At 51.2% G+C, this 27,905-nt stretch overlaps 1 protein-coding gene across 4 annotated transcripts in view; it reads left to right on the top strand.

Moving 5' to 3' along the window:
• The window catches only part of samd11 (sterile alpha motif domain containing 11), a 127,965-nt gene extending 100,060 nt beyond the window's left edge, over nt 1–27,905 (top strand). For all 4 annotated transcript variants that reach the window (XM_042343578.1, XM_042343575.1, XM_042343577.1 and 1 more), the window contains 7 exons: nt 7,482–7,620; nt 16,405–16,520; nt 17,812–17,893; nt 18,660–19,372; nt 24,532–24,656; nt 25,662–25,772; nt 27,478–27,905. In XM_042343578.1, coding sequence (XP_042199512.1) covers nt 7,482–7,620; nt 16,405–16,520; nt 17,812–17,893; nt 18,660–19,372; nt 24,532–24,656; nt 25,662–25,772; nt 27,478–27,717 — 1,526 coding nt within the window. In that variant the 3' untranslated portion in view covers nt 27,718–27,905. The remainder of the gene's footprint in view (nt 1–7,481; nt 7,621–16,404; nt 16,521–17,811; nt 17,894–18,659; nt 19,373–24,531; nt 24,657–25,661; nt 25,773–27,477) is intronic.

Here is a 27,905-nt window from a genome sequence, read left to right as displayed (position 1 = left end):
CGCGCGTGTGGTGAGAGCCAGCGAGCCAGGATTAATGGCGTGCGGTCTATCTAATCGCAGCCCGTCTCCTCCTGGTGTCCATGTTTATTACATGCTTGGCAAATGTCATTCAAAATCTGTGAAAGTTCTATCGGTCAAAGCTGACAGGTGTGATAAATTCATTTGCAGAACTTGTCACCTTCACTCATGTGCAAATTCATCTCTACTCGTGACATTTATGCTTTCTGACAAGGTAAATCTGCACTTAGCATTAAAAATCGTTCATTCACCAGCTCTCCTTTGGGGTATTTTTGCACGGCGGTGGTGTGGTGAGGTGGTGTGTGGGGGGGGGGGGTGGGGGTCGGGGGTGGGGGTGTCGGGGTTGGGGCTGTCGACTAGGCAGGGGGTCTAGTCGAGGGCAAGGAAACACAAACAAACCCTTTAAATAAATCAAACCGAGAAATGTATGGCTTTTTTCGGAGGGTGGGGGGGGGGGGGGGATGGGGAAGACGGTTTTAATTTTTGTTTCGTAATATCCTAAAAAAAACTGGTCCTCTCTTTCCTTCTCGCCTTCCCTCTCTCTCACTCCCTCTCTCTCTCTCTTCCTCACTCACTGGCTCGCTCTCTTTCTGTCTCTCTCTCTCTCTCTCTCTCTCGATTCTTTCTCTCTTTCTCACTCTTCTCTCTTTCTCACTCACTCTTAACCCCTTTCCCCCCCTCCTCTCTCTCTGTCGCGCTCTCTGCTCTTCCGTTTTCCACACAGCCAGGTTATTCACCAACACCTCCCCCCACCCCCCCCAAAACCCCCACACGCACCCTTTGTTTTTCCCCTAACATCAATACATTCAAAAGGAGGGACATTTGTGCGTTCCAAGGATTGGGTGCGTTGTCTCCAGTGCAAAAGCATTTGACCTTTTGCTTTCGATTTCAACCCCTTTCCTCCTAAAGATGAAGCCTAATTTGTGTCGGGTTTTCCCTCTCCCTCTCTCGCTTAGTTTTCCACCCCTGTTCTCCAGGGAAGCTCACCCATAACGAATCCTTGTTAGAGGCACCGTGATCGCCGGCTTGCCCCCCAAGGGCTTAGCTTTTTCTGCTTCAAGCCTGGACGCAGAGATTCCCTGATCTTTCTGGTCTAATTCCTCGCGTTTGATGTCGCGCCTCGTCACGTCTTCGAGACGTCTCAAAGCGCGTCACGGCATATACCGTCGAGCGAATGGCTGTGTATTTTGTGGGCGAAAAGAGTCCAGCGTTACCGAGTACAGCTCCCGCTTTGAGGGGTCTCGAGACATGATTAGGCGCTATATATTAGATGCGAGGATTCTTATTGCTGTTTACTTTTGAAATAGTCCTTTTCCTTTGACACAGCGCCTTTCCCGTCAGGAGGAAGCCTGAAAGCGCTTAGTGTAAAGTGACTGTAAGGCGAAGGCGGCAGCCAACCTGCCCCCCCCCCCCCCCCCCCCCCCCCAAAACAGCCGTGAAGAGAATGAACCATTTGGGGGGAGAAAAATGGAGACTGCGGGAGAGAGAAACTCTCTTCTCTTTTACGAACAGCGCCGCGGGATCTTTTAAAGGCCGCGCGAACAGGCGGTCGGTCTCTAGCGCCTCATTTTGAAGGACGGCATCTCCGAATGTCACGACCCTTCACAGTGAAATCCCATCAAGCGTTTTGAGACATCTGAGCGACCTGATAAGGCGCTGTATCAAATGCAAGGATTATGATGATAAAATGTTGTGCGTGTGGGTGGGGGTGGCGGGGGCGGTATAGGTGGGGATGGGAGGGTGGGGCGGACGGTTAGGTTGAGTTGAGGTGAAGGGGAAAAGGTCCCAACCACCGAATGACTTATCGAGCAAATAATTTTTTTAAAAAATCACAAATAACAATCTGTCATAATTTATGTGTTGCCAACTTTTCTTTTTTCCGGTGTGTGTGTGTGTTTTTAAAACTGTTTCGTTGCCTTGGGCTGTCAACGGGAATGTCAATGTGTCAATCATCCTGATTCCCACATGTCACAGAACGGCAGGATTTCAGCTCCGCGCCTCTGACACGGGAGAGAGATTGATGTAATCTCCCCGTGATTGGCAGCCAGCCGTGCTCCTGAATTATAAATGCCATGGAAACTGGGAGGAAAGACCTCGTTTCCCAGTCAATTAACTGGCGGAGGTAAACAATGAGGCGGTTGGATTTTTGCCTCGCTTCGCATCGGCCAGTGCGAGGCACACACAGACACACACGCACAGACAGACACACACACACACACGCAGACACAGACACACACACAGACACGCGCACAGCCACCCATTCACAGATACACACACAGACACACTCACACAGTCACACAGACACACACACTCTCCGAGCAATTACTTACATTGAGATATATATTATATATACATATAAAAAAATAATCTCTGTGCCTGATACAGCCCTGTTCACGTGGGAACGACATCTCAAAATGCTTCACAGAATTCACTGGGTGTATAATTGTGGTTTTGGTACATTTTTAAAGTATGTAAATGATGTGCGTGAGAGAGAGAGAGAGAGAGAGAGTTGGGGGGAGGGACAGAATATAAGAAAAATGAAGAGATGCCCTTTATTGATGTACTTGACGTTGTGCATCAGATGGGCTCAGATGAGTGTCACACCTCCCCTCTGCTCTCCCTTCCCGGGGGTGATAAACCCGCCGGAAAAAAATAAAAAATGGTCCCTCAATCCACGACTGTTTGTGGGACACTGCTGTGTGCAGTTGGCAGTTGCTTCCAGCAGTGAGTTCCGCATTCGCACGACAACAAATTATAATTGTGTAGGGCCTGTGTGTGTGTTTGTGTGTGTGTGTGTGCGCGCGCACGTGTGTGTCTGTGTGTGTGTGTGTGTGTGAGTCTGTGTGTGTAAAATCAAACCGCCTTCACGTCGGGGGGTGGGTGGGGGGGTGTGGGGGGAGGCGTCTCGAGGCTTTGCTGGACGGTCGGGGATTTCGACTCGGATGTTCCATTCTCGGACCCTCCAGGTTTCCAGGCACGGCAGCGAGTTGCGACGGCCCCCCCCGGCCTTATTCCCCGCTCTCGGCGGGGAGGTTCTGGTCCATCCACTGTCGCCCTCGGAGCGCTTGCCTCAGGGCGGTGGCCAGCAGGAGATGATGGTGGGTCTCTCTGGGAGGCGGCCAGCGCTGCGTTACCCCAGAGCTGTCAGATGCTGGCGCATTGTCATTCACAATGTGGCTTTACCCTCCCAGCACTGAACTGCTTATAAATCTTTTGAGAGACTTCCTTGTTTGCACCTCTGATAGATTTCCATCAGCATTTCTTTTTCTCCCCCCTCCCTCCCCCCCCCCACCAGATATTATCCTACGTGAGAGAGATACCGTGCAAGTAAGTAAGTAAGTACACTGAGCTACAGAAGTCCTGGTTAGAGCCCTCGCCTTGCAAGCGAGAGACCTGGGTTTGATTCCCAGCAGATCAGAGCAAAACCTCCGGCATGTTTCCTTACTCCACGCTCACGCTTGATAATAACCCCTCAAGAAAACCCCCCCAATAATAAATTGTGTCACTTCAGTCCACGGCTGTTTGTGGGACGCTGCTGCGCGCAATTGGCTGCCGCGTTTCGCCCGCAAATACACAGTCAGTTCACTTTAGTCTATCCTGTGAAGCGCTTTGAGATGTCTCGAAGACGTGATGAGGCGCTGTACGAAATGCAAGGATTATTATTATTATTATTTAATACAAGTCATTTGCTACGCGTGTGAGTCTGTAGCACTCGTACCTCTTGAGTTAGAAGTTTCGGCCGGCCGGGAATCGAATCCCGGTCCTCTCGCTTTGCTTTGCTTTGCGAGGCGAGCACTCGATCGAGCGCCTTATCACGTCTTCGAGACGTCTCAAAGCGCTTCACAGGATATACACGGTAAAGTGGAGCGACTGCGTTGGGTAATGTACGCGATGCCGGAGGTGAAATGAGCTGAATTGATGTTTCTTCCTGAGTCGCACATTCTCGGCATCGTCAGCTCGGGAGCCGTTGAGTTTGTGGATGAGCTCAACCGGAACGTGAAACGCTATCACCGGGGGAACCGTGTCAGCTCGGCTCAGTTGACCCTGCGCGTCAGGCGATTGTGACTTGAAGCCCAGAATAGGGACTCGAGTTCAAGGTCTTGGCTGACAGCGAGAAACTGGGGAGCTCTGCGTTGTCAGAGGTGCTGTCCTTCAGATGAGAGGTCCTCTCGGCCTGTCCAGGTGAAGGTTAAAGATCCACTGGGACCGTTTGAAAAGAGACGGCAGTTTCTCTTCTCTCCTGATGTCCTGGCCAACTGTTCTCCCAGATAATCCTTCGTCTCTCGTGGCTGTGCGTGGAGCTCCGGTAGGGGAGCGAGCACCGGCACCGGCACGATGGCGAGACAGGGAGAGAGAGAGAGAGAGAGAGAGAGAGATCAGGGGAATGGGGTTAGAGTAGAGAGCTCCAGTGGGGGAGCGAGCTCCGGCACAGGCACGATGGGGAGCGAGAGAGAGAGAGCAGGGGAATGGGGTTAGAGTAGAGAGCTCCAGTGGGGGAGCGAGCTCCGGCACAGGCACGATGGGGAGCGAGAGAGAGAGAGAGAGCAGGGGAATGGGGTTAGAGGAGACTTTGGCATAAAATCTCAGGACTCTCCCAAACTCTAACCCCCACACGCATTTTTACATACACAGAGCGTGCGGGCACGTGTGTTTGTGGGTCCCCTTGCGTGCACGTGAGCGTGAGCGTCCAGGTTCAAGTTCGCCCCTGAGCGCGGGAGGCGGCGCGAAGCCTGTGATCGCGCGCGCGCGCCTGCGCCTGCGCGCGCGCTGCGGGCGCGCCGAGCCTGAGCATACACGTGGATGTTTGCCGCCAGAGCGAGGACGGAGGGGTGCGGGGTTGGGTGGGTGGGGGGGAAGGGGGAAGGGGGAGGGATGGTGGCCGATGGATGGATGGATGGATGGATGGATGGATGGGGAAGTTCTCCGTGGTTGCTGTGTCGAGGAGGTATTGCCCTTTTAAGATGAAGCGGCGAGGGTTAAGAGGGAAGCGGTAGGTTGCGTGTGTGCGTGTGCGGGGGGTGGGGGGACGGTGGGGGTGTGGGGGGGGGGGTTGTGCGGGGGGAGGGAAGGGGGGGGGATCTCTGCGGTTGGCCTTTTTGCTGCATGAGCGCAAAGTTCAAGCGGAGCAGTAGCTCCGGGCGGCCGGAGAGACTCATTCAGGTGACGCTCGCCAATTAATGGGGGAAATATATTTAACTGTCAGGCTGCTGGCGGGTTGCCATGGCGTTCGACGGAGTTTGAAGAGAGGAGCGAGAGCGAGAAAGAGAGCGAGAGAGAGAGAGAGAGGCGAGAGAGAGAGAGAGGTGTGGGGGGGAGGAAAAAAAACAGTAAAGTATAGCAGCTTTTTTTTTAATCGGCCAAAGCAACTTTTTTTTTTTTTGGCGTTTCTGTTTTTCTTTTGGGCGGCGGTGAGGGGTGGGGGGGGGCGCGGGTGGTTTGGGAGTGGGGGTGGGGTTTGGGGGGGGGGGGCGGGTGGTTTGGAGTGGGGGTGGGGTTTGCGGGGGGGGGGGCGGGGGGTTTTGGAGGGGGAAGGGGGTTTAAAATTGTCCGTGAGTCGGTTTGGTTTGGTTGTCTTTAACGGGGCTCGGGGTGGGTGGGGGGTGGGGGGGGGGGGCGGGGGTGGGGGTGAGAAAGGTTGATCGGACCACAGCACCATCAGCTGTTGTTTTTGACGCTGTGTGTGTGTGTGTGTGTGTGTGTGATCACCGCTGCTCCTGAGCTGTGCAAAAAAAAAGCGCAACACTAAAGCGAAAGCATCTCTCTTGCCGTGTCTGTGTCTGTGTCTGTGTCTGTGTCTGCGTCTGTGCCAGGCGGGACGAGAAACGACGGGAAAGAGCGACTGAGGGCGGGTAAAAACAAAATATATATATGTATATATATGTGTACACTACCCTTCCCGGCGCAGTCTACCGTCCCACACGGCTCCGCAAAGCATCACCGTTTTCCACCCCCGTTGTTGTGTTTTTTTCTTTGCCTCCTCGTAGTAATAATAATAATAATAATAATAATACTAATGATAATTATCCTGCCGTTCGACACGTCGCCCCATCACGTCGTCGAGACGTCTCAAAGCTCTCCGCGGAACGCGCCGCGGAGCGGAGTGACTGTGCATTTTGCGGGTGAACCGGTGTCACACAAACTCGAGTGGCCTCAATTTTTATTTTTTTTTGCCCGTATATTTATATATATCTATATATATATACATATATTTGGAGGGATTATTACTCCCGGAAAGCGATCCGCCACTCGGCTTAACTTTCCTGCGAGATAAACACAGAGGCGTGCGGGGCGCGGAAACCTTACTCTTTGAGGTTTCAGCCCAAAGGGTTTTTTGTTATCTTTGCCGCCTATTTTAAGCCCTCGGCAGCGAGGTTACGGGAACCGCCGGCCTCTGACGGGCAGAGAGGAGCGACCGCCCGTGTCTGCCCTCGCTGCCAGCTGCCGCGATCGCAGGGGACAGGTATTTCCTGTCTCTCGGCTCCGAGCGCTGATTTACAGACGTGTGTGGCTTGCTGTCCACATCCTTCAGAGCAGCGGCGGTGGGGGGGGTGGGGGCGGGTTGCGTGTGGGGGGGGGTTGGGGGGGGGTATAGTGATTGGATAGGGAATGGAAATTGCAACCTGCCTTGTGATCATTAACACCGCTCGTGATTAACACTCGCTCGGAAACGCAGCCCATCTCCCACCACACCGCCCGCACTCCCCTCCCTCTTCCTCTCCGCAACACCTCCCCCCCCCCCGCCCCGCGCCACCCCCCCCCCCCCCCCGAAACACATCTTCGAGACGTGTTAACCCACTACATCAAATGCAAGGATTATTATCATTATCTTGCCTCGCACATCCTGTTCTAAAACCCTTTCTGTTTATTCGATCTTATCAACAGGTGCTTTTGTGCACAAAACACACAGTCACTCCACTTGGCTGCCGCGTTTGCTTTCAGGAAAAAAATACGCAGTCGCCGCACTTCGCGGTATATCCCGCGAAGCGCTGTCAAAACCTCTCCCAACGACGGGATACAGCGCTGCATCAAATGCGACCATTATTATTATTGCTGCCACGACCCGAATGGCCCTCATTCGCTGCCGACTTTCGCAAAATCCCTGATGTTAGCGCCTCCTCACGTTGGTCGAGGCGCTTCCCAGCCCTTCACCTGGATTTCGGGCTGAAGTGTAGTGACTGCGCATTTTGTAGGCGAAACCGGCAGCCACTTTGCGCCCAGTGAGAACCTCCCATCAAGTGAATGTCCAGTGGGATGGTCGGCCAACTTCCCTCCGCTTTAACCCACAGCGCCGCTGAGATCTTTGACGTCCACCTGAGCAGGTGCCTCACCTGGAGGACGGCACCTCCGACACCCCAGCGCTCTCCCAGAGACGCCGCGCGGTCGAGAGCGTCAGCCCAGACTAGACGGGTTCGACGGGTTGTATTGTGTGGTGTTAAACGTGTTCCCTTTCACTTTCCGGGCAGATCTGCTACGAGTTCGGCAGGAGGCAGTGGTGAGGAGTTCGAGTGGGATGGAATCCCACCTCCCGTCTTCTAGCAGCTCGTCGAGTCAGAGAAGGAAGCAAGGTCTTCCCCAGCACCGAGACACACACTTCAGCGAAAGGTTGGTCCTCTCGCTCTCTTTCTCTCTCTCTCTCTCTCTCTCTCTCTCTGTAGCCAATGTCGTGAACCAAACTATCTGGGACTTCGCTGTCACATATTCACATGGTTAGCGGATAATTTAACGGTTGAAACCCACCGAACCCTAACCCTAACCCTTCGTACCAAAGATGAGACTGTAACAAAGTCCCTAGAAGGCTTCGATCGACCTCGGTAACTGTTCCGTCAAATTGTCAAGCCTTTAAAAGAGGGAATTGGATCAATATCTGGAAAGGAGAAACGTGAAAGTGTGCGGGAGGGGTGGGGAGGGTGTGGGGGGAGGGGAGGAGAATGGGATTAAACAGAGAGTTTTTATACAGCGAGCCAGTCACAGGCACGGTGGGGCAAATGGCCTCCTTCTGCGCTGTAAAACTCTACGGCTTCAATTGTGCCTTGTGAACGCTGCCTGTTGAACGTTTTGGTGAGAAAAAACACCAGCACAGGCGTGAAAAGTCCAATGGCCCCAACACTCTGCGAGCGCGACCGATGTGAGTTTTTTAGTGGGATCTCTTCTGTCGGGTCGGTTCGGTTTGGTTTGGTTGGGAGATTGCCCTGGCTACTGCTTGTGGAGGGAGCTGTTGGCCTGCGCTGCTTGATGAGTGTTGAACGGACTGCAAAGGGGCTTAGGGGCTCATTAAGAAAACATGTTCCACGTTCCGGATTTATTCGGAAAGAAAAACACCCACACGCACGCACTCGCCCACACGCAGCTCCTCACACACGCGCACGCACACGCACACACACACACTGCTCCTGTATCTTGGAGTGAGTCCAGATACAAATCATTATTAGGAATCCGTTAGTGTTGACCAATTCAACGTCACTGATAGAGAAACGAAGCTAAACGATGCATCAGTGGAGGAACCAAAAGGGAGTGAATGGGTTTTGATTTCCTTGCGATAAAGGTTATAGGCCCCGGTCAGAGAGGAGGTGGATCCATTTCAGGAGGGAATGTGGTGGGCTTTCTTTCGGTGATGGGTTCCATGTGAGTTGGTCGGTGAGTGAACACGACACAGAAGGGGGCCTCGTGGAGATGTAGAACCTTTTAAAATGGGATCGAAAGAGTCAACCCAGATCCATACATTACGATCCTTGCATTCGATAGATAGGTAGAGAGAGAGAGAGGGAGGGAGAGAGAGAGAGAGAGAGATACCCGAACCGAGCTTAGGCTCTTCTCTGTTCTGACCCTAAACTCTGTGCGGACAAGAAAGACACTCAGACTAATCTTTACTGGAGGAATTCTCTCTCATTCTTCTGTCAATCCCCAGAAACTCTTTTCCCGGCTTGGTTGAAGGAAGGTATGCCCAAAGTTGTTCGTTTCTCACATGCAAAGCGTCCGTGCTCGCGCACAAAGATGTATTGCCTGAGGCAACGTACAATCAGCAATCACCCTGGGGTGTTCCTGCTGCTCTCAGTGCATCTTGTCCTTTAATGTACCCGCCCGAGTTTTCCACAAGAGCCTGACCCTCATCATCTCCGAGACCCCTTGAAGACGTGATAAGGCGCAATATCAAATGCAAGGATTATTAATATTATCACCCACATACGTAGCTGGGAATCCGAGAACATCTGGCTGACACTGCGGATGGCTAGAGGCGATCTGATTCAATTCAGGGGAAAGAATAGGGGAAGTGTCTGCAGACTAGACATTAGGAACCCAACCTGGTGCTTAAGTTACTCCCAAATTAATACTGTGAACCTCACATCAGTCGGAACCATAATAATAATAATAATAATACTAATTCCTGCATTTGATAAGCGCCTTATCACGTCTTCGAGACGTCTCAAAGCGCTTCGCGGGATACACTGTAAACCGAATTGACTGCGTGTTTGGTGGCCATCATTCAGAGCACTCACGGGCGCCTCTATACACACGAGTTAACCCATAAAATTGCACACAGTTTGCACACGGCGCATGATAACAGACCAGTTTGCCAACGCACTTACTCTACCGACTGGCTTCGGGCCATTACAGACAACATTATGAATGAATGAAGTCTGATGAATTGTCTGCTGTTTTTTTTTTTCTTTTTCTTTTTACATTATGTCGCTTAACACTTGCCGGGGAATAGGGTCTGTAATAAAACAGACTGATGGCTCCTTCTGAACAAATCTGAAAGCAGAGAATATCAAATTAACTACTAAACGTAATACCTTCCCATCGGATCAGAGCGCAAAACCAGATCAAAGATTTACGGCTATCGAACGGATTTAACAAATCAAATACCTTGGCTGCTCGGGCGGCTCTTTTGGGCATCGATTTTGTTTCACGCTCATCGCAAATAGTCAGGGTTTTTTTTTTTTTAGCCTTCCCCTACAATGTGAAAAGATGTGAAAAGCTTTATATCAAAATGCAAGGATTATTATTATTATTATTATTATTATTATTATTATTATTAGATGTGTCCGTACAGCTTTTTTCTCTTATTTTTGGTTGGTCAATTTAAATATTCATTGGCGTGCGTGTTTTTATTCGCCATTTCAAACCAAATCGGGAGATTTTGTCAAAAGATGGGAAATGCCATATAAAAAAAAGTGGGAATATGGGACCGTTGTGGCGAGGAACCGCGCTGGTAACTAGCAAACACAAGCCAGGGTTGAGATGGGCGATTATCAGGACAGACACCAGGAAGTGTTTCTTGAGGCCAGGACGCTGGACTCATTTAAGAATCAACTTTATACTGCGGTAGGAGGATGGTAGGATGGATGTTCTGGGTGGGATCAAATGGTCCGAAGGGCTTTCTTCATCCATATGTCTCTTGTGTTAATAGTAATAAAAGTTATGTTTGGATGTCTCAAAGCGCTTCACTGGAGGTACAGTAAAATAATAATAATAATTATAATACTAATCCTCGCATTTGATACAGCGCCTTATCACGTCGTTGAGACGTCTCAAAGCGCTCTTCACAGGACACACTGTAAAGTGAATGGACTGTGTATTTTGTGGGCGAAATGTCTTGTGGGTGAACGTGGCCGCGTGACTGAAAAGCTAACCACTAAATGGTACTTGCATCCAGTAAGTGTTATTTACGGGCCGGGTTTACAGACAAAACGTCCCGATTAATCTCAGTCAATCCCATCCAGGGTGAGGACAAGGCTGGTCAGGTTTATCAGCCGATCCTCCCTTTCTCTAGTTTCTATTCCTGCACTTGACCCCCTCCCTCCCTCCCTCCCTCCATCCCTCCCTCTCTTTCTCGTTGCCCCCTCCGGCAAACCAGAACATGGTCATTAGCACGGCTCCACCTGCCGACAGAAGCCATAAGGAAACCCTCAGTGATCCATGTTTGTATGCAGTTTGCAAACGCTGCAGTTGACTTGACCTTTTCCGAAGGAGTCGGCTTGACGCTGTTCGTAGCCTCCGGGTCAGAAGGTTGTGGGTTCAAACCTCACGTCGGGGACTTTGGGCCTACAGTCTAGACTGGCTGCTGAAGTGGGGGGGGGGGAATGGGGGGGAACCGTGTTTTGTGTTGGAGGTGCCGCTCTTTGGATGAGGCGTTAAACCGAGGTCCCCGTTCGGGTGGACGTTAAAGATCCCGTGTTGCTATCTGAAAAGAGAAGAGAGTTTTTCCCGCTGTCCTGGCCGACAGTTCCCCCCCAAACAAAATCTCGTTCACCTAATTGCTTGTGGGAGTTTGCTCAGCGTTCGCCTACAAACTGCACAGTCACTACACTTGATAACGGAAAACCCTGAAGCGCTTTGAGGCATTTCAGCGCTGCATCAAATGCGAGGATGATTATTATTATTATTTTTATTATCCCTTAAACTCACAAAAGTTACCGAATGAGAATAAAGTGACAGAACGTCGAACTTGGGAGACCGAGGAGGACGAAATCATAAAGAGTTCCGTTTTTTTTTAAGATTTTGCTCAAATCTCGGTTTAAAAACCTCAAAACCTGCTGTGTATTTTTTTTCTCTCTCCGTTTGCCTCGTGTGCTTTTCCTTTGTTAAGTCGGGGGATCAGGGGATAGGGGGCAAAGGCGGGTAATTGGAGTTGAGGTGCAGATCAGCCATGATCTGATAGAATGGCGCAACAGGCTCGAGGGGCTGAATGGCATCCTCCTGTTCCCATTTTTCCACCTTCTTCACTGGAAATATCCGAAGCCGGCTGGTCACTGTGTTAAAATTTCATTTGCATGTTTTTTTTCGGAGAGCCTGTTTAGACCGTGAACTGCATCGCGCTCGTTCTGTGTGTGTGTGTGCGTGTGCGTGTGTGTGTATATATATATAAAAAAGTAATTGCTCGCATAGGAATTGAAGGGCTTAGTTCTGGGAACATACAAAAAAAGATGGTTCAGCGCTGCATGACAACAGATCCTCGATGAACCCTGAGCCAAGATAACCAGCCTTAACCCTGTACACAATCGCAGCTTCTACAATCCAATCCAATCCAAAATTAGATTTACACAGCGTCTTTCACGTCCCAAGGCGCTGGCTGGACAGTTAGGGGGGGTGTGGGGGCGGGTGGGGGGATTGGTGGTGAGGGAGCACTTAAAGAACTTAAAGTAATTTGAGATGAAGGGGAGTGTTAACTTGGATTAAACCAGGCAGCTAACCAACAGACAGCGACGCGCGACAATTAACAAACAGTCGCACGATCATTGAAATGGGGTGGCGGTGAGGTGGCGGGGGTTGGGGTGGGTGGGTGGGGGGTGTGTGGGTGTGGGAGTCTTATAATAAAAATAATGATAGCCCTCGAGGTCGACCTAGCGTCTCTCACGTCGGGGAAATTTACTGTGAATTGCAGCGACTGTGTATTTTGTGGGCGGCACAAATCTGCACACGCCACCTATGTCCCCCAAACAGCCGTGCAAACGGGTATTTTTTTTTTTTTGTTGGGGTGGGGTGGGGAGGAAGGCGGTGTGGGGCGGTTAAGGAATTGTTGGCCGGCTAGCCCGATAAACACGAGGCTGATACGTGTGTGTCGGAAGAGGAGCCGGGTGGGAGAGGGTTAAGGCGGCACTCACAACATGTCTGGTCTGCAGGATCCTTCCCTATGATTACAGCTAATTACAATCGAATGCACACCCTCCTCTTCGCTGTTATCATGCGGGTTTAATTGAGTGTTATTCATCTGCAGGCTGATCGAGGTGGCAGGAGGAATTGGCAGGCTGCAATTTCTTTTGGCCCAGTGGCTGTGGGTCTGGCTAATTGTGAGGCCTGTGGGATTAGGGCAGGTGATTACACAGTTCAGAGTGTAATTACATCAGAAACGCTCACTCGGTTTCAGCCTCAGCTTTCAGGCTAAGGTTACAAGCTGCCTTACCTGAGATTAATCTCAGCTGGCAGGGAGTGCGAGCGAGCATTTATACCATTAACGTCAACATCCAGCGGTAGGGAACTGCTTCCTTGGCCTCTCCCGAGGCTTTCCTGTCTCGTCCTTTACCACCATCTCCGAGACGTCTCAAAGCGCTTCACGGAACACACTGTGAAGTGGATCGATTGGTGTCTTTTGCGGGCGAAACGCGGCAGCCGACTGCGCACCGCGGCGTCCCCACAAACAGCCGTGGGTCGAAGTGACCAAATTATTATTTCTGTATTTAAAGGGGATTGAGACGCGATCTGAAGGGGGTGGTGGGGCGGGGGAGCAAAGGTGGAGGGTTAGAGGCAGAGACAGATTTGCATGATTCACGAAGGACCAGTTTCTTGGTGGGCTGTCGGCATGTGGTCGACCTTAAAGGGGAGAGGAGGGGGTAGTGTGGGGGTGCAGGGGTGGGGGCGGGGAGAGGGTTTTCACAGTAGAGCCCAATCGAGTCCTCAGCTGATGTCAACACACGTGTGTCAAAGGAGATTGATCAACAGTGATGACTTCTCCCCCCCTCCCCCCCCACACCCACCCACCAGCACCCAAACCCTCTCCCTCAACCCACTTGGTGCTGAGGCTAGTATTGATGCCCCCCCCCCAACTCCCCCCTGACTGTCCCTGAGCTCACGCAGCACAGCCCGTGGGTGCTGAGCCAGGACGAAGGTCTGGTCTGGTGCGCGAGGGCTTCACGGCTTCCATCGATCGTGTGTGCCCTTTAACCGCTCTTGTCAAACCTTCTTATTTCAACAGCACGCAGTCGCCTGGCATTCACATGGTCCACCCTTGCTGTGCTGTTCATCTTCCCAATCCTTCTGGGCTGCTGAGCTTGACGTAGGCAAACCCATTTTCCATTTGATAGCTGCAGTAACGTAGAATAGCCGTCTTTAAACAAGCCTTGATGTATTATGAGCTGAAGGTTCAATGAGCGTTCTGGGAACCAGCCCAGGTTTCTCGTTATATATCCCCGTCCAATGCTGGGTGGCAATGCTCCCGGCTGTTTGGTTCCAAGACTATAATGACAATAATAATAATAGTAATAATAATAATAATCATCCTTGTGTTATGATACAGCGCCTCATCACGTCTTCGAGACGTCTCAAAGCGCTTCACAGGACACGCTGTAAAGATAATTGACCGTGTGTTTCGTGGGCGAAACTCGGCAGCCAACAGCGCACAGCAGCGTCCCCACGAACAGTGGTGGATTGAGTGACCAAATTATTTTTTTTTAGAGTGAGGGTGGGGGTAGTGGGGGTGGGGGGAGGCAGAGGGATCATTAATACACACCCGGAAAAGCTATCCGCCAATCGACTAACAACCGGGTTCCTACTTACTCCTGGGAAAACCAGAGACCTTGTTGTAACGGGTTCCTGGGCTTTGCTTCTGGATCCTTGGACGGTGTCCCTGGTTTGCGAGTCACGAGAGCCGGGAGATGTGTCGGCTACCAAACAAGGGCTCGGAGCGAACATTTTGACACCTCACCTCCAACCGCTCGCTCATGATAACCAGCCCGACACCTTCCTATTCCGCTCGGAAGCTGTCGTAGCCGAGGTCTCGAGCTCTCATGGTGGTTGTATATTTTTGAGTTCAACGCAACAAAGGCAGTTAGTTAGCAAAGCACACAGTCGTCACACTCAACGGTGAATCCCGTGAAGCGCTTCGTAACGTTTCCGCCCCCTGTTTCCTCCCCAAAACCTGTCCCTCCCACCCCCCCCCACCACCCCCACCGTATCAATTGCAATAATAATAATAATCCCGGCATTTGATACAGCGCCTCATCACGTCGTCGAGATGTCTCAAAGCGCGTCACAGGACGCACTGTAAAGTGGAGTGACTGTGTGTTCTGCGGGGCGTTGCACACAGCAGTGTCCTACAAACATTGGTGGATTGAGTGACCAAATTTCTTTGTGGCTGTTCTTTATCTCCGGGGGCGGGAGGGGGGGGGGGAATATTACCACTTTATTATTATTATTACTATTAATAATTATTGCAAGGATTGTTGTTGTTATTTCTTCACCCCCTTCTCCCCCTCTGCATTCCCCCCCCCCCCCCCACACCCCCACACGTACACACACACACTAAACCTCTGAGCCTCATCATCCTCCTCATCAGTGGGGGCTGTGGGCATCACCATAGAAACTGGCTGCCGTTCCTCGCTCAGTGGAGAGAGGAGGCTAAGCTTTTATGTCTGACTGCTGGCCTGCGTTACAGCCTCCAGCGACCCCTTCCTTCTCTCCCCCCCCCCCCCCCCACCTCCTCCCCCCCACCTCCCCAATCAGCAGGCAGTGAACATAACATAATCTTTGGTAACCCCATCCATCTGCCCTCTCTCTCTCTCTCTCTCGGGGGGCGGGGGGGAGGCATCAAACTATTGACTGATACCTGATAATATTAATAATAACAATAATAATCCTTGCATTTGATATTGCGCCTTATCACGTCTTCGAGACGTCTTCGAAGCCCTTCACGGGATTATACTGTAAAGTGGAGTATTTGGGGGCGAAACCTCCCTCTCTCCCTCTGCCTCTCTCTCTCTCTCTCTCTCGTCTTTTCTTATCAATGTTCTTAATATAAAAATGTGCACATCGTCTCCAATGATAACTGCGGCGGTTGCGAAAGGTGTTTCATTCTCTCTCTCTCTCTCTCTCTCTCTCTCTCGCTCTCTCTTCTTCTCCGCAATGAGGGGAGGTCTGTGTTTGTGTGCGCGTGTGTTTTTTTTTAAAATATTAATAAACTCCGGGCTTCACATCCCTGTGGAAATCTGCTCCGAGTCCACCTGCTGCTCCAACAAGGGGCCCTGTTAATAATTGAACACACAGAGCGAGGCTGAGAGAGAGGGAGAGACGAGGAGTATATATATATATAATATATATTACAGGATTTTTATATTACATATGGGGTGAATTTGCACCTGAGTGTTTGAGGAAATTGTGATGTTAAGGCAGAGAATTTCACCCCCTCAATTCCCCTCCCCTCCTCCCAAAGAGCCACAGACTGTCCGATCGCAGGTCTGCGGGTCCTACCAGAGGCCGGGATTGAACCCCCAAACCCTGCGCCCGAATCCGGTCGATTGTCAACGTTCCCAAACTTCCCGGTTTAAAAACTCCCGTCCAAGCAATGCGCAGTTTCGCCGTTGACCGTGATTTGCCGCAATCCGACTTGACGGGGGAGTGTTTCGAGGCAGGCTGGGACCGGGTGGAATCGTGTGTCTGGCGGGCGGGCGGAGTGGGGAGGGTGGGGGAGGCTTGGGCCACAATATTCCCAACGATGGCACCAACAAAGGGAAGGTGTTTGTGGTCACTCACTAATTGATGTTCTCCAATCAATGCCCTCACTCCAACCCCTCGTCCGCCACACCCCCCCACCCCCCCCCACCCCACCCCTCAACTCTCCCCCCACCCCTTACATCCTCCCAGAAGGTGACTGTTTTGTGTTCTCTTCTTTTCCAGGGAAATGTCTCACCCCAATCCTCTGCTCTCGCCCCAGAACGCCCCACACATCGCCCTGGGCCCACACCTCAGACCCCCGTTCCTGGGAATGCCGTCAGCCCTGTGCCAGACTCCAGGTAATTCAGGGAATTCTCGGGATTTCTCCCGGATTTCGGGCGCCTATTGAAATCGTCCTGCGGCAGAATGATAATATAATAATAATAATAATAATAATAGTGTTGTGACGGTGTATTCCGTGGGCGAAACGGTCAGCGTCCCACACACAGCTGTGGGGGAATCACTCCCGTGAAGCGCTCTGAGACGTCTCGACGACGTGATCAGGTGCGGTATCAAATTCAAGGATTATTATTCTTACTATTATTATTATTACTGTAAGATCCCGTGACCCATTCGGGGCTCACTTAGTGTTCCCACCTGCCACGTTCTGACCCAGTTAACAATTAAGCAATAATGACTGTGTAGAAGTGTCATAGGTTGGAACGGAGGACAGTTTGAAGCATTAAAGCCGTCGACGAGTCTTTTAATCACAGCGCTGCCCTCAATTACAAGCTGCTGTGCTCCTCTGGGTTCATTACCAGGATTCAATCATACTTGAATTATTTTTTCCCTTTGTGTTTTTTTTCCCCCCCCCCCTTTGCTTCACGTGCCCTCCTTACCCACCCCACCTTCGCTTGGCCCGGCTTTCAGCTTATCTGTGCTCAATTGAGTGTCGCGTTTCGCCCACAAAATCCACTTCACAGTGTATCCTGTGAAGCGCTTTGAGACGTCTCAACGACATGATAAGTCGCTGTATCAAATGCAATTATTATTTATTATTATTATTATTATTATCTGCCCTCACCCCCGGCTCAGGCGCTCAGCCAAACATTATGTGTGTGTGTGTGTGTGAGTGGTGTCTCCATCTCTCACTCTCTGTCTGTCTGTCTGTCTGTCTGTCTGTCTGTCTGTCTGTCTGTCTGTCTGTCTGTCTGTCTGTCTGTCTGTCTGTCTGTCTGTCTGTCTGTCTGTCTGTCTGTCTGTCTGTGTCTGTGTCTGTGTCTGTGTCTTTCTCATTCTCTTTCTCTCTGTCCCTGTCCCTGTCCCTGTCCCTGTGTGTTTCGTCTCTAGTCTGGTGAACGGAGGTTGTTTCTCTCTGTGAGGAGCTCCAGTGAAATCGGGAACTGCGGGGCGTGTGTGGGTGTGTGTGTGTGTGTGGGGGGGGGGTGTGTGCGTGTGTGGGGGGTGGTGTGTGTGTGTGCGTGTGTGGGGGTGCGTGTGTGGTGTGTGTGTGTGTGTGTGTGGAGAGGGTGGGAGAGAGGGGAGCGGGGAGTGATGGAGACCTGGCAGTTTACTGTGCTTATAAGATGCATTGACTTCATCTCAACGTGTGAAAGTTCCTCTTAAACCTTTCCTGTCCGCCCCCTCCAGCAGGCTACGGGTTTCTGCAGCCCGCACAAGCGGAAATGTTCGCACGGCAACAAGAAATGCTTCGGAAGCAGAATCTAGCGAGGTACGAGCTCTCCTCAGGATTCATTGCCGACCTTCACGAGAACACACAGTCACTACACGTCACAGTACATCCTGTGAAGCGCTTAGAGACGTCTCGACGACGTGATCGGGCCCTGCGTCAAATGCCAGGATTAATAAGGATTAATGCTATTAATAACTTTTATTAATATGGCTATTATCATCGTTCCAGTAACGTTCTGCAGTATTTTGCCTTTTGCAAATAAAACACAGTCACTACACTTCACAGTAAAAACCCTGCGAAGCGCTTTGAGATGTTCCCACGACGCGATTTGTCGCTGGAACCAAACGAGAGGAATGTGGTTCCTATTTTACTGTCCGCAGTTCTGAGCGACGTCACATTTTTGAAACCCGAATTGTTCCGCAAAAAATAAGCCGCAAAAAATAAGCTTTTTCAGCCGAAGGGAAATGCGAGGATTGTGATTTTGATTTTTTTTCTTCTGCTTTTCCCTCCCGCCTTTCTCTCCTTCCTTCTCTCCCTCACTCCTTTGCTCCCTGGCTCCCTCGTTCCCCCTCTCTCTCACTCCCTCCCTCCTCATTCCCTCGTTCCCCCTCCCTCCATCTCCCTCCCTCCCTGCCTCCCTCATGCCCCCTCTCTTTCTCTCTCTGTCTCTCTCTCTCCCTCCCTCCCTCCTTTTTCTCCCCCCTGAACCTCCTCCACCTCCTCTCTCCCACCTTCTCCCCCTGCCCCCTCTCCCTCGGACCCCCCACCCCAATCCCAACCCCCGCCTCCTCCCCCCACTCTGTAGACTGGAAATGTCCGCTGAGCTCCTGCGGCAGAAAGAGCTGGAGAACCTTCACCGGCAGCGGATGCTGGGGAGCGAGCCCCTGGGGCTGCACCCCGGCTTGCCCCCGGACCACCCAGCCCTACGCAGCCTGCACGAGATCCCCGAGGGGCACCCGCTGAGGGAGGAGCTGTCGCGACGCAGCGCCATGCTGGTGCTCCGGCACAACACTGCCCCACTCCTGTCCCTGGCCCATGCCGTCCCGGGCATCGCAGCGAGCAAGGAGCCGAGCCGCAAGGGGAACAGGAAGGCCCCTCACCAGCACCAGCACCAGCACCAGCACCAGAGGACGGAGCCCCAAGCCCCGGGAGAGACCCGGGAGCCACACGAGGTCCGGCCCAGGGACTGCCCATCCGAACTGAACGACGAGGAGATGAAGGATTCGGAGAGCGAGGCCGAGGGCGGAGAGGGCCTGAAGGCCGAGGTGGGCGGAGGCTCTGCCAGCGAACTCAGAGAGTGCAGGGAGAGCTCCGCCGCCAAACTGGGCGAGCCCGGCCTGAAGGAGGCGAGAGAGGCGGCCGGCCTCCGGAACCCACCCTGCGTGTCCGTGGAGACGGACGCCCCCGGCCACTTGCTGGGCCCCGGCATCAACGAGAGTAAAAAATACCTGCCCGCCCCCCCTCCACAGCCTCTGCCGTTTGGATTCCCCTACCCTGCCAACCCTTACTTTCACACAGGTGAGGCAGGCTGCGTCGAGCCCCACCATCCCAGTAGGAACCCGGTCGTTATGTCGAGTGGGGGGGTGGGGGGTGGTGGCTTTTTTTCCGGGGTGGTGGGCGGGAAATAATTACCTTCAAAAAAAAATAACAGCACTGAAATTGGCCACTCAACCCGCGGCTGCTTGTGGGGACGCCGCTGGTCGCAATTGGCAGCCCGAGTTTCGCCCACAAAATACACAGTCACTGCACTTGACGGTGTGTCCTGTGAAGCGCTTTGAGACGTCTCGAAGACGTGATAAGGCGCTGTTATCAAACGGAAGGATTATTATTATAAGCTTACGGTTTGGGGCACGGCTTGTCAAGCGACTGCGGGTGGAAGGGGAACTAGATGGACCTTTGCCTTCTTTCGTCTCACAAGTTCTTATGCTCTTAACGTGGTCTGTGTTCCCTCGAGTCTGGAAGGTTGAGGTTTTTGGATCTGATTGAGGTGTTTGAAATAATAAAGGGATTCGATAGAGTAGCGACAGAGAAACTATTTCGTCTGGTGAGTGGGGGAGAACATCGTCTTAAAATCAGAGCCATTTAGGAGAGAAATCAGGAGGCAGTTTTTCACCCAAAGGGGTAGTGGGAATCTGGAGCTCTCTCTCTCTCTCTCTCCTCTCTCTCCCCCCCAAGAGGCTGTGGATTATGGCTGGATCGAGGGAAGGGGTTCTTAATTTGTGATGTCTTTTAACGGGGTTCCTTAATGAAAAAACGGAGCCGGAAAAAATGTAAAGGGCGAGCGAGGCAAGCGGGGGGGAAGGAGGGAGAGAGGGAGGGAGGGAGGGAGAGAGAGAGAGAGGAGGAGAGAGAGAGGAGGGAGGGGGAGACAGAGAGAGAGAGAGAGAGAGAGGAGGAGAGAGAGAGAGAGGGAGGGGGAGATATGAGAGAAGGTGGTAGAGGGCGGACACATCCATTAAGCTGTCTTCGGCTGTTGACTGTCTCACGCCCATTTATCAGCGATGCGATAATGATCACGGTCAGTGCCTTTCCCTGAGAGCAATAAACAGCGGCAGAAACGTCTGGCCTCCCAGAGGAAGGGGGTGAGAGTCTGCGAATGTCATTTGGCAGTTTTGGAACAGCCAGCAGAAAAATGCGAAATAGCTGTTGCGGGGAGAGTAAAGCTGCAAATGTGACCTGATCTCTGGGCGAGGAATACATTTAAGGATCGAGTTTCTCTCTGCCTGACACCGAGGTTAAACCAAGTGCTCCCTGCGGTCGTTAAGTCACGTGTGAGGCCAGGCTGTCTGCGAGAGTCGGGGGGCTCTTTTAGTCGCGGGTCGGGTGTGATAATTAGCACATCGGATCAGTTATGAAATGTCGCATACTTTAATAACCCTAACTTTAATAACTCATTGCCTTTATCACGGCGTCGAGGCGTCTAAAGTGCTCGGCGTGATTTTTTTTTGGGGGGGGTGGAGTTTTATGCAGCTCAGAGCTTAGAGAGGGCTCACAAAACAATTCATTTCAATATGTTCTGTGAAGGGCTTTGAGACGTCTCGACGAGGCAATAAGAATCAAGTGCAAGGGTCATTCTTATTCTTACTGGGACGGTATATTTTTATAGGCTAATGTGGGAGCCACGGTGTTCGATAGCGATACCTGACACGCAGCCATGAAGCGAGTGACCAATTTTATTTGGGGTTTATTGTTGGCCCGGACACCGGGAAAGGGAGAGAAAGAGAGAGAGAGAGAAAAACTCTCTTCTGTTTCCTTCAAAAAATAACAATAATCAATCGGTCACTTAAATCCACGGCTGTTTGTGTGTGGGGGACGCTGCTGCGCGCAATCGGCTGTCGCGTTTCGCCCACAAAACATACAGTCACTCCACTTGACGGTAGATACCCTGTGAAGCGCTTTGAGACGTCTCGAAGACCTGGTAAGGCGCCGTATCAAGCGCAAGGATTCAATTGGGTTTTTTTTTAAAAAAATGATTAAACAGAGGGGGTGGGAGGGGGGCAGTCTGTGTAAAATGGGTCAAAGAGCCCTCCTCAACTGGACCTCTTGCAAACACTTTTGCTTGTGCCGCGTGTTAAGAGTGACTGTCGTAGTTAGTTCTGGAGCACAGTCAGTCGGCTCGCTGTCTCCTAATGGCCAGTGTCTTTCATTGTTACCAGAGTATTACTCTGAGCCTCCTAATTTAGATTAGCGGATATAACGCAGCAGTTATAAGTCCAGATCTGCGCTGTTTAATATAATACAGCAGATAAGGACGAAAGGTCACAAGTGAGCACCTGCTCTGTCATTTCCTTCAGGGGTGGGGTGGGTGATGCAATTGCGGTGCTTAATCCCTACCCCGAGCTGGTGGTGGGTGGGTGGGTGGGGAGGGGGGAGTCTGCTTAACACGTAAACCACGCTTTCCCGAAGCCCCAAGTCCCTCTATTTGAAGCTCTCCGGGACACTATCCCACGTGAAGGGAGCGATATAAATGCAAGTTGCTGTTGTTGTATGGTCTCAGCCGGGTTCCTACTTACTGCTTGGTGAACAGAGGCGTGTGTGTGTGCGTGTGTGTGCGTGTGTGGAGTAAGGAACCTTGCCCACTGTTTTGCCCTGTCCTGTCCTAACCAGCCCGGGAATCGAACCCAGGTCCTCTCGCTTGCGAGGCGAGTGCTCTAACCACTGACCCAACTACATATTGGCGGTGTACCGGATTTCCAAGAGACGCGTTAAGTAACAGCCCAATATTGACCCGGGCTTCGCGTTGCGGTTACGAGCACCGTTGCGACAGATGGAGATTAAGACCAGTGCTGTTAGCAGCCAATACTGAATCCATAAACTTAACAGCACTCAATTGGTGTTAGCCAGGGTGCCTGGGGATGTTAATCAATGAGAGGGGAAGGGAAATGAACACATCAATGGAAAGTTAACATGCAGGGAAGCTTTTTAGGGAGCTGTCACTCTTTGAACTGAGATTATTTAATAATAATAATAATAATAATAATGCCGGCATTTTGTGATGTGCCTTTCAGGTCAGGTGGACATGTCAAAGACAGTGAAGGGTTTACACATGAGCTGGGGGTTGGAGTCAAGGTGGGTGGAGGTCAACGGGGTGGGAGGATGTCCGAAGAAGAAGTGCCTGTTCTAGCTGTCTGAAAGATCTATCCAACTAGCCCCACTGCCCTCACTCTTGCCCCATAGCCCTGCACATTTTTCCTTTCCAAGTACCTGAACCATTCCCTTTTGATAGCTACTTATCTAGCAAGACGTGACCTGCCCTATCAACTAAACTAAGCACAGGTTGTTCCTGTCAAACCGGAACTGGCCGTCTTAGCAACAAAGAGATGGGAAAAAAAATGCGTCTCCAAAAAAGACTTCACTTGACCTAGGAAACCGTATCCGACTTGGGTCAAATGGTATGGCTCGGAGAGGGAATTGGATCAGTGTCTTGCAATGAGGAATATGAGAGTGTGCGCGGGGAAGTGGGGGTTGGGGGGGAGCAGGAGAATGGGATGAAATAGAGAGAGGTAGCGTTTTCAGAGAGCCAGTATTGGACTGATGGGTCGAGTGGCCTCCTTCTGTGCTGTAGAAGCATTTGGGAAGGGGTGGGGGTGGGTGGGTGTGTGGATGAGTTGCGGAGAGTTAGGGGGCGTGGGGGAAGGAGTGGCGGAGGCGGAGGTGGAGGATGAGCTGGCCACAAGTAACACAAAGCGTGTTCCATCGGATTGTAAATCCTTCGCTCCGTGGGCTGCGCTGGAATTATTAAACGTTTTTCCTGGATGGGAATCAGGAGGAGGAAGTGCCTTGACGGGAGGCCAAGGCTGGAATCCCTGTGGATCCCACACGCTGGGAACAAATGCTTAAGTAGCTTCGTATGTGTGCTGCTGTAGCCCGGGGGGGGAACCCATTTCAGCTGCACTTCCTCTCTTGGCAGGTCCGTGTAGGGCTTTGGAACTCAGGCTTGTGTTTCTGTCAACTTGTGGACCCACTGAAGTTGAGACAGATCCTGTGTGTGTGTGTGTGTTGGGAGGGGGGGGGAGAGATGGGGGGGGAAAGGAAGGGGGGTTGGGGAGAAACGACTTGCCAAAGGCCTTCGTTGAATTACGTCACCGCCAATACAGCAGGATAAAAAAGTCTCTCTCCTAAGTTTTGTCTTACATTCTAAGGTTGGTGAAGAGTCGTGGGAATAAAATCTTCGCTTTGGGGGTCTTGATTCAGGCACTGATTTCTTTTCAAGCTTCCAAACTGAGACCGAGAGATGAAGAATTTTGCACCGGTTACAGTTTATACTGCACCCTTTCTCACATCAGAAAGAAGTCCTTTTGCCCGAGCCAGTGGGGGAGGGGGAGGGAATGGGGGTGGGGGGGCAGGAGACAGGGGAGTGGGAGGGGGCTGAATAGGGAGGGGAGGTAAAGAAGACCGAAAAGAAGTAAGGAAACGGGGAGGGTGGGAGGGAGTTGGAGGGATCCCAGGACAGAGTATCAGAGAACGAAAATTGTGAGGCAGAACGGCCTTGGGGGTAAGACGAGGTGGAATTTAAGTTAAGGTTCGCAAAGAGCGACCGTTGGACAACAATAATAATAAAAAATAAATAATCCTGGCTTTTGACACAGCGCCTCATCGCGTCTTCGAGACGTCTCAAAGCGCTTCACAGGACACACTGTAAAGTGTAGTCACTGTGTGTTTTGTGGGGGAAATAGGCAACGGGGTGGATTGTCTGAGCTCCAGTCCATGAGGAGCCTGAAATAGTTCCAATTAGAACCAAGCCATTGGGCGACACGTGGGAGTCCTGTAGCTCAGCGGTTAGAGTAAGCGAGAGGACCCGGGTTCAATTCCAAAACTTTGGGCAAATTTCCTTATCCCATCCGCACACCTCTGTTGTACGGTAGGAACCGGTTGTTAGTCGATTGGTGGATCACTTTTCAAGCGGTAATGATCCCTCTCCCACCCACCCCTCAAAGAAATAATAATAATAATTTGGTCACTTCAATCCACGACTGTTTGTGGGGACGCTGCCGCCTTTCACCCACAAAATGCCCAGTCAATTCGCTTCTCAGTGTGTCCTGCGAAGCGCTTTGAGACGTCTCGGAGACGTGATGAGGCGCTGTGTCAAATGCCAGGATTATTATGATTATTAAAAGAGTCCTTCGTAACTGTAGTTCCTCAATCTAAGTCTTTGTGCCCCCTCTCTCCACACGCAGGTAGCATCGGAAGCCTTTTTCTGGATGGAGAGGACAGCGCTGTGGTGGAGGACATCAGCAAATGGTCCGTGGATGACGTCTGTAACTTCATCAGCGGTCTCTCTGGCTGTGCTGAATACACCCAGGTCAGTGACAGGCTCGCAGTGCTCAGCTTTGACGAGGTGTGCGGGAGGGAGCACTTTGTATTCAGTGCTCCTGTTGGAAATAAAGTGTGCGTGCAGGGGTATGTGCGCGCGTGTGTGTGTGTGAGAGTGTGGGGGGGGAATAGGGGCTATTTGCAGGGGCGGGGTGGGGGGGGGAAACAAATTCACAAGAGTTTCGCCCGCAAAATATACATCACGCTTCGCGTTGTACAGCCTTTATTTTTCAGCCGCCCTATTAGCTAAAAAGCATTTCCTTAAGACGTATTAGAACTTTAATAATAATAATAATAATAATAACGATGATGTGATGGCATCACAACATTTTGGTCACCCTGTGGGGATCCTGTGAGGCGCTTCGAGCTTGAAAGGCACTCCATTAAGAATATAATGAACGCATACATCTATTTAAGATAAACCAAATAAAATCGGTCACTCGCTATGAAGAAAGCCCTTTGGCCCATTTGATCTCATCCTTCCCAGCTGTTTTTTTAAATGAGTTCCAGCATCCTGGCCTCAACCACCTTTCCTTGCAACCCTGTTCTGCCCTTTGGATCACCCTCCGGCTACAGAAATACTTGCTCCCATCTGTCCCTAACTCATCCGTCACAACCCTGACCCTGTTGCCCTCTTGCCCAGCTCTCTTGATCTGTCTGAGAATCGTAATAATAATAATAATAATCCTTGCGTCTGATACAGCTTGACAGCATATATTGTACAGTGGATTGACTGTGTATACTATATTGTATTATTTGCGTATCGTGGGAGAAACACGAGGAGGAGAGGCGCTGTGCAAATATAATTTGCTGTTGTGCGAAACACGCAGGCACTCCACTTTATACAGTAGACCCTGCGGGGGCGCGTTGAGACATCCTCTCAATGTGAGAGCCGCAGTTGCCTTAGTTTGTGAGTTCATCGTGAGTTTCGAGCCTCCCTACCTGCTGGCACAGACACTGAGTGTGCGTAACGCCGGGTGTATGTAACACGCAGGTATTTCGAGACCAGGCTATCGATGGGGAGACATTACCCCTCCTTACAGAAGAGCACTTACTGAACAACATGGGCCTCAAGCTGGGACCGGCACTGAAAATCCGAGCGCAGGTAATCGATGAGTCTGTTTGGCTGTCGTGCCTTCCACATCACCACATTAGCACCCGGGGCCCTGATCGCGAGCCATTGATCTGAGCTGCTCAGAAATCTCAAAGCCTATGAGGGTAAACTGTCTCACAACATCGGTTTGGGTGAAGAAGGTCTTTCAGCCTTCCTTTTTCTCTCTCTCTCTCTCTCTCTCTCCTCTCTTTCTCTCTCTTTCCCTCTCTCTCACTCTTCGCACGCGCATAAAAGTTGGACGAAAAGTTTCTGGGGGTGGGGGGGGGATTGGGGAAAGCTGCTCACGAACTGATATAGGAGTCCGCATATGGTCCTGGTTTCTGGACATATGTTTTTGATTAACATTAATATTGACGGCAAATCTCTCTGCCCACTTTAAAGGGATGACTGGCCCGACTGTTGTTTCATACGTTCTTGGCAACTTTTCTGACCCAGCGCTGCATTAGATAGATAGATAGATAGATAGATAGATAGATAGATAGATAGATAGATAGATAGATAGATAGATAGATAGATAGATAGATAGATAGATAGATAGATAGATAGATAGATAGATAGATAGATAGATAGATAGATAGATAGATAGATAGATAGATAGATAGATAGATAGATAGATAGATAGATAGATAGATAGATAGATAGATAGATAGATAGATAGATAGATAGATAGATAGATAGATAGATAGATAGATAGATAGATAGATAGATAGATAGATAGATAGATAGATAATCAGCCATCGTTATCTTTTTTCTTCCTTCCCTCTCGGTGAAGCTTTCAAACGGAATATTTCTGGCCGCCTCCAGTCGCTTTGAGCGGTGACTGTATCTGTGCCATAAGACGTGGGTTTCGTCCGATCGCACAATTACAGCTTCTCGTTGGTGCAAAACGAAACGTATCCAGGAATCTAGGAAATTGCTCTTTACGATGTGTTAATAAACATATAAAATGGCCCCATCCAGGCTTGATCAACAACATATTTGCACACAGACTGGAGTTCCAGAAAATAGCCTCCAATTCCAATTCCAATTCCCCTTTTTTTTTTTTTACCCCCACCCCCACCATTCCCACCTTTACGTTCTCTCTATTTTAGTGTCTTGGAAATCCCTTGGTCTTTCCTCCCAACTCCCTCCAGACAAACATTCCCTCGAGGTCTCGCAGTCAAGAAATAAACTGAAAACACCCTAGCTCGGGCTCGAGCCACGGACTTACGTAAACCCGTGACTCATGCGAATATTCGGGGGGATAGGGGTTGTGCACCACTTCTTAATGGCCTCCGTGGGCCACTTCCAGCCCAAGGGCCACAGGTTGGTCACCACTGGTTAAACCCCTTAACGTTGTCCTGTAGCTCAGTGGTTAGAGCACTCGCCTCGCAAGCGAGAGACCTGGGTTCGATTCCCGGGCAGCAGGACGAAACGTTGGTCAAGTTTCCTTACTCCACACACACGCCCCTGTTTACCCAGCAGTGAGGAGGAACCCGGTTGTCAGCCGATTGGCGGATTGGTTTCCGGGGGTAATAATCCCTTAAAAAAAAGAATAATTCGGTCACTGAATCCACGACTGTTCGTGGGGACGCTGCTGTGCGCCGTTGGCTGCCGCGTTTCGCCCACCAAACGTACAGTCACTCCACTTCACCGTATATCCCGTGAAGCGCTTTGAGGCGCTTATTTATTTACGATCGTCACCTTGCTTTCGCAGGTTGCCAAGCGGATCGGCAGAGTGCTGTACATGGCCAGCTTCCCTCTGGCCTTGCCCCTGCAGCCCTCGGCCCTCAGGCCGGCCGAGCGGGACCTCCCGGTGAGCGACAACCGGCCCTCGTCCACCGGCAGCGTGGCCTCTCCGTACGGCGGCGTGCTGGTCAGCCGCGTCTCGCCGAAGCAGGAGAACGGGAACTCCTCGTCGGGCATCATCAACGAGGCCATGAAGCCGCAGTCCTGATTCCCGACGTTCCCGCCGGCCCGCCCGCCCGCTCGCTCGCTCGGAAGCATAAAAAAGTCGAGAGAAATCAATTTGCCGTCGTTCAAAACCAAAGGACTTTATACCCGAGGCACCGATTTGTTGTTTTACCGCATTCCTTGGAAACAAAAAGGTTATTTTGTGTGTGTGTATGTGTGTGTGTGTGTGTG

Source organism: Callorhinchus milii, unplaced genomic scaffold, assembly GCF_018977255.1.
Source record: "Callorhinchus milii isolate IMCB2004 unplaced genomic scaffold, IMCB_Cmil_1.0 Scaffold24, whole genome shotgun sequence".
Lineage (NCBI taxonomy): Eukaryota > Metazoa > Chordata > Chondrichthyes > Chimaeriformes > Callorhinchidae > Callorhinchus > Callorhinchus milii.
The sequence above is the reverse complement of the archived record's forward strand: the minus strand, read 5'-3'. Positions and strand labels throughout refer to the sequence as shown.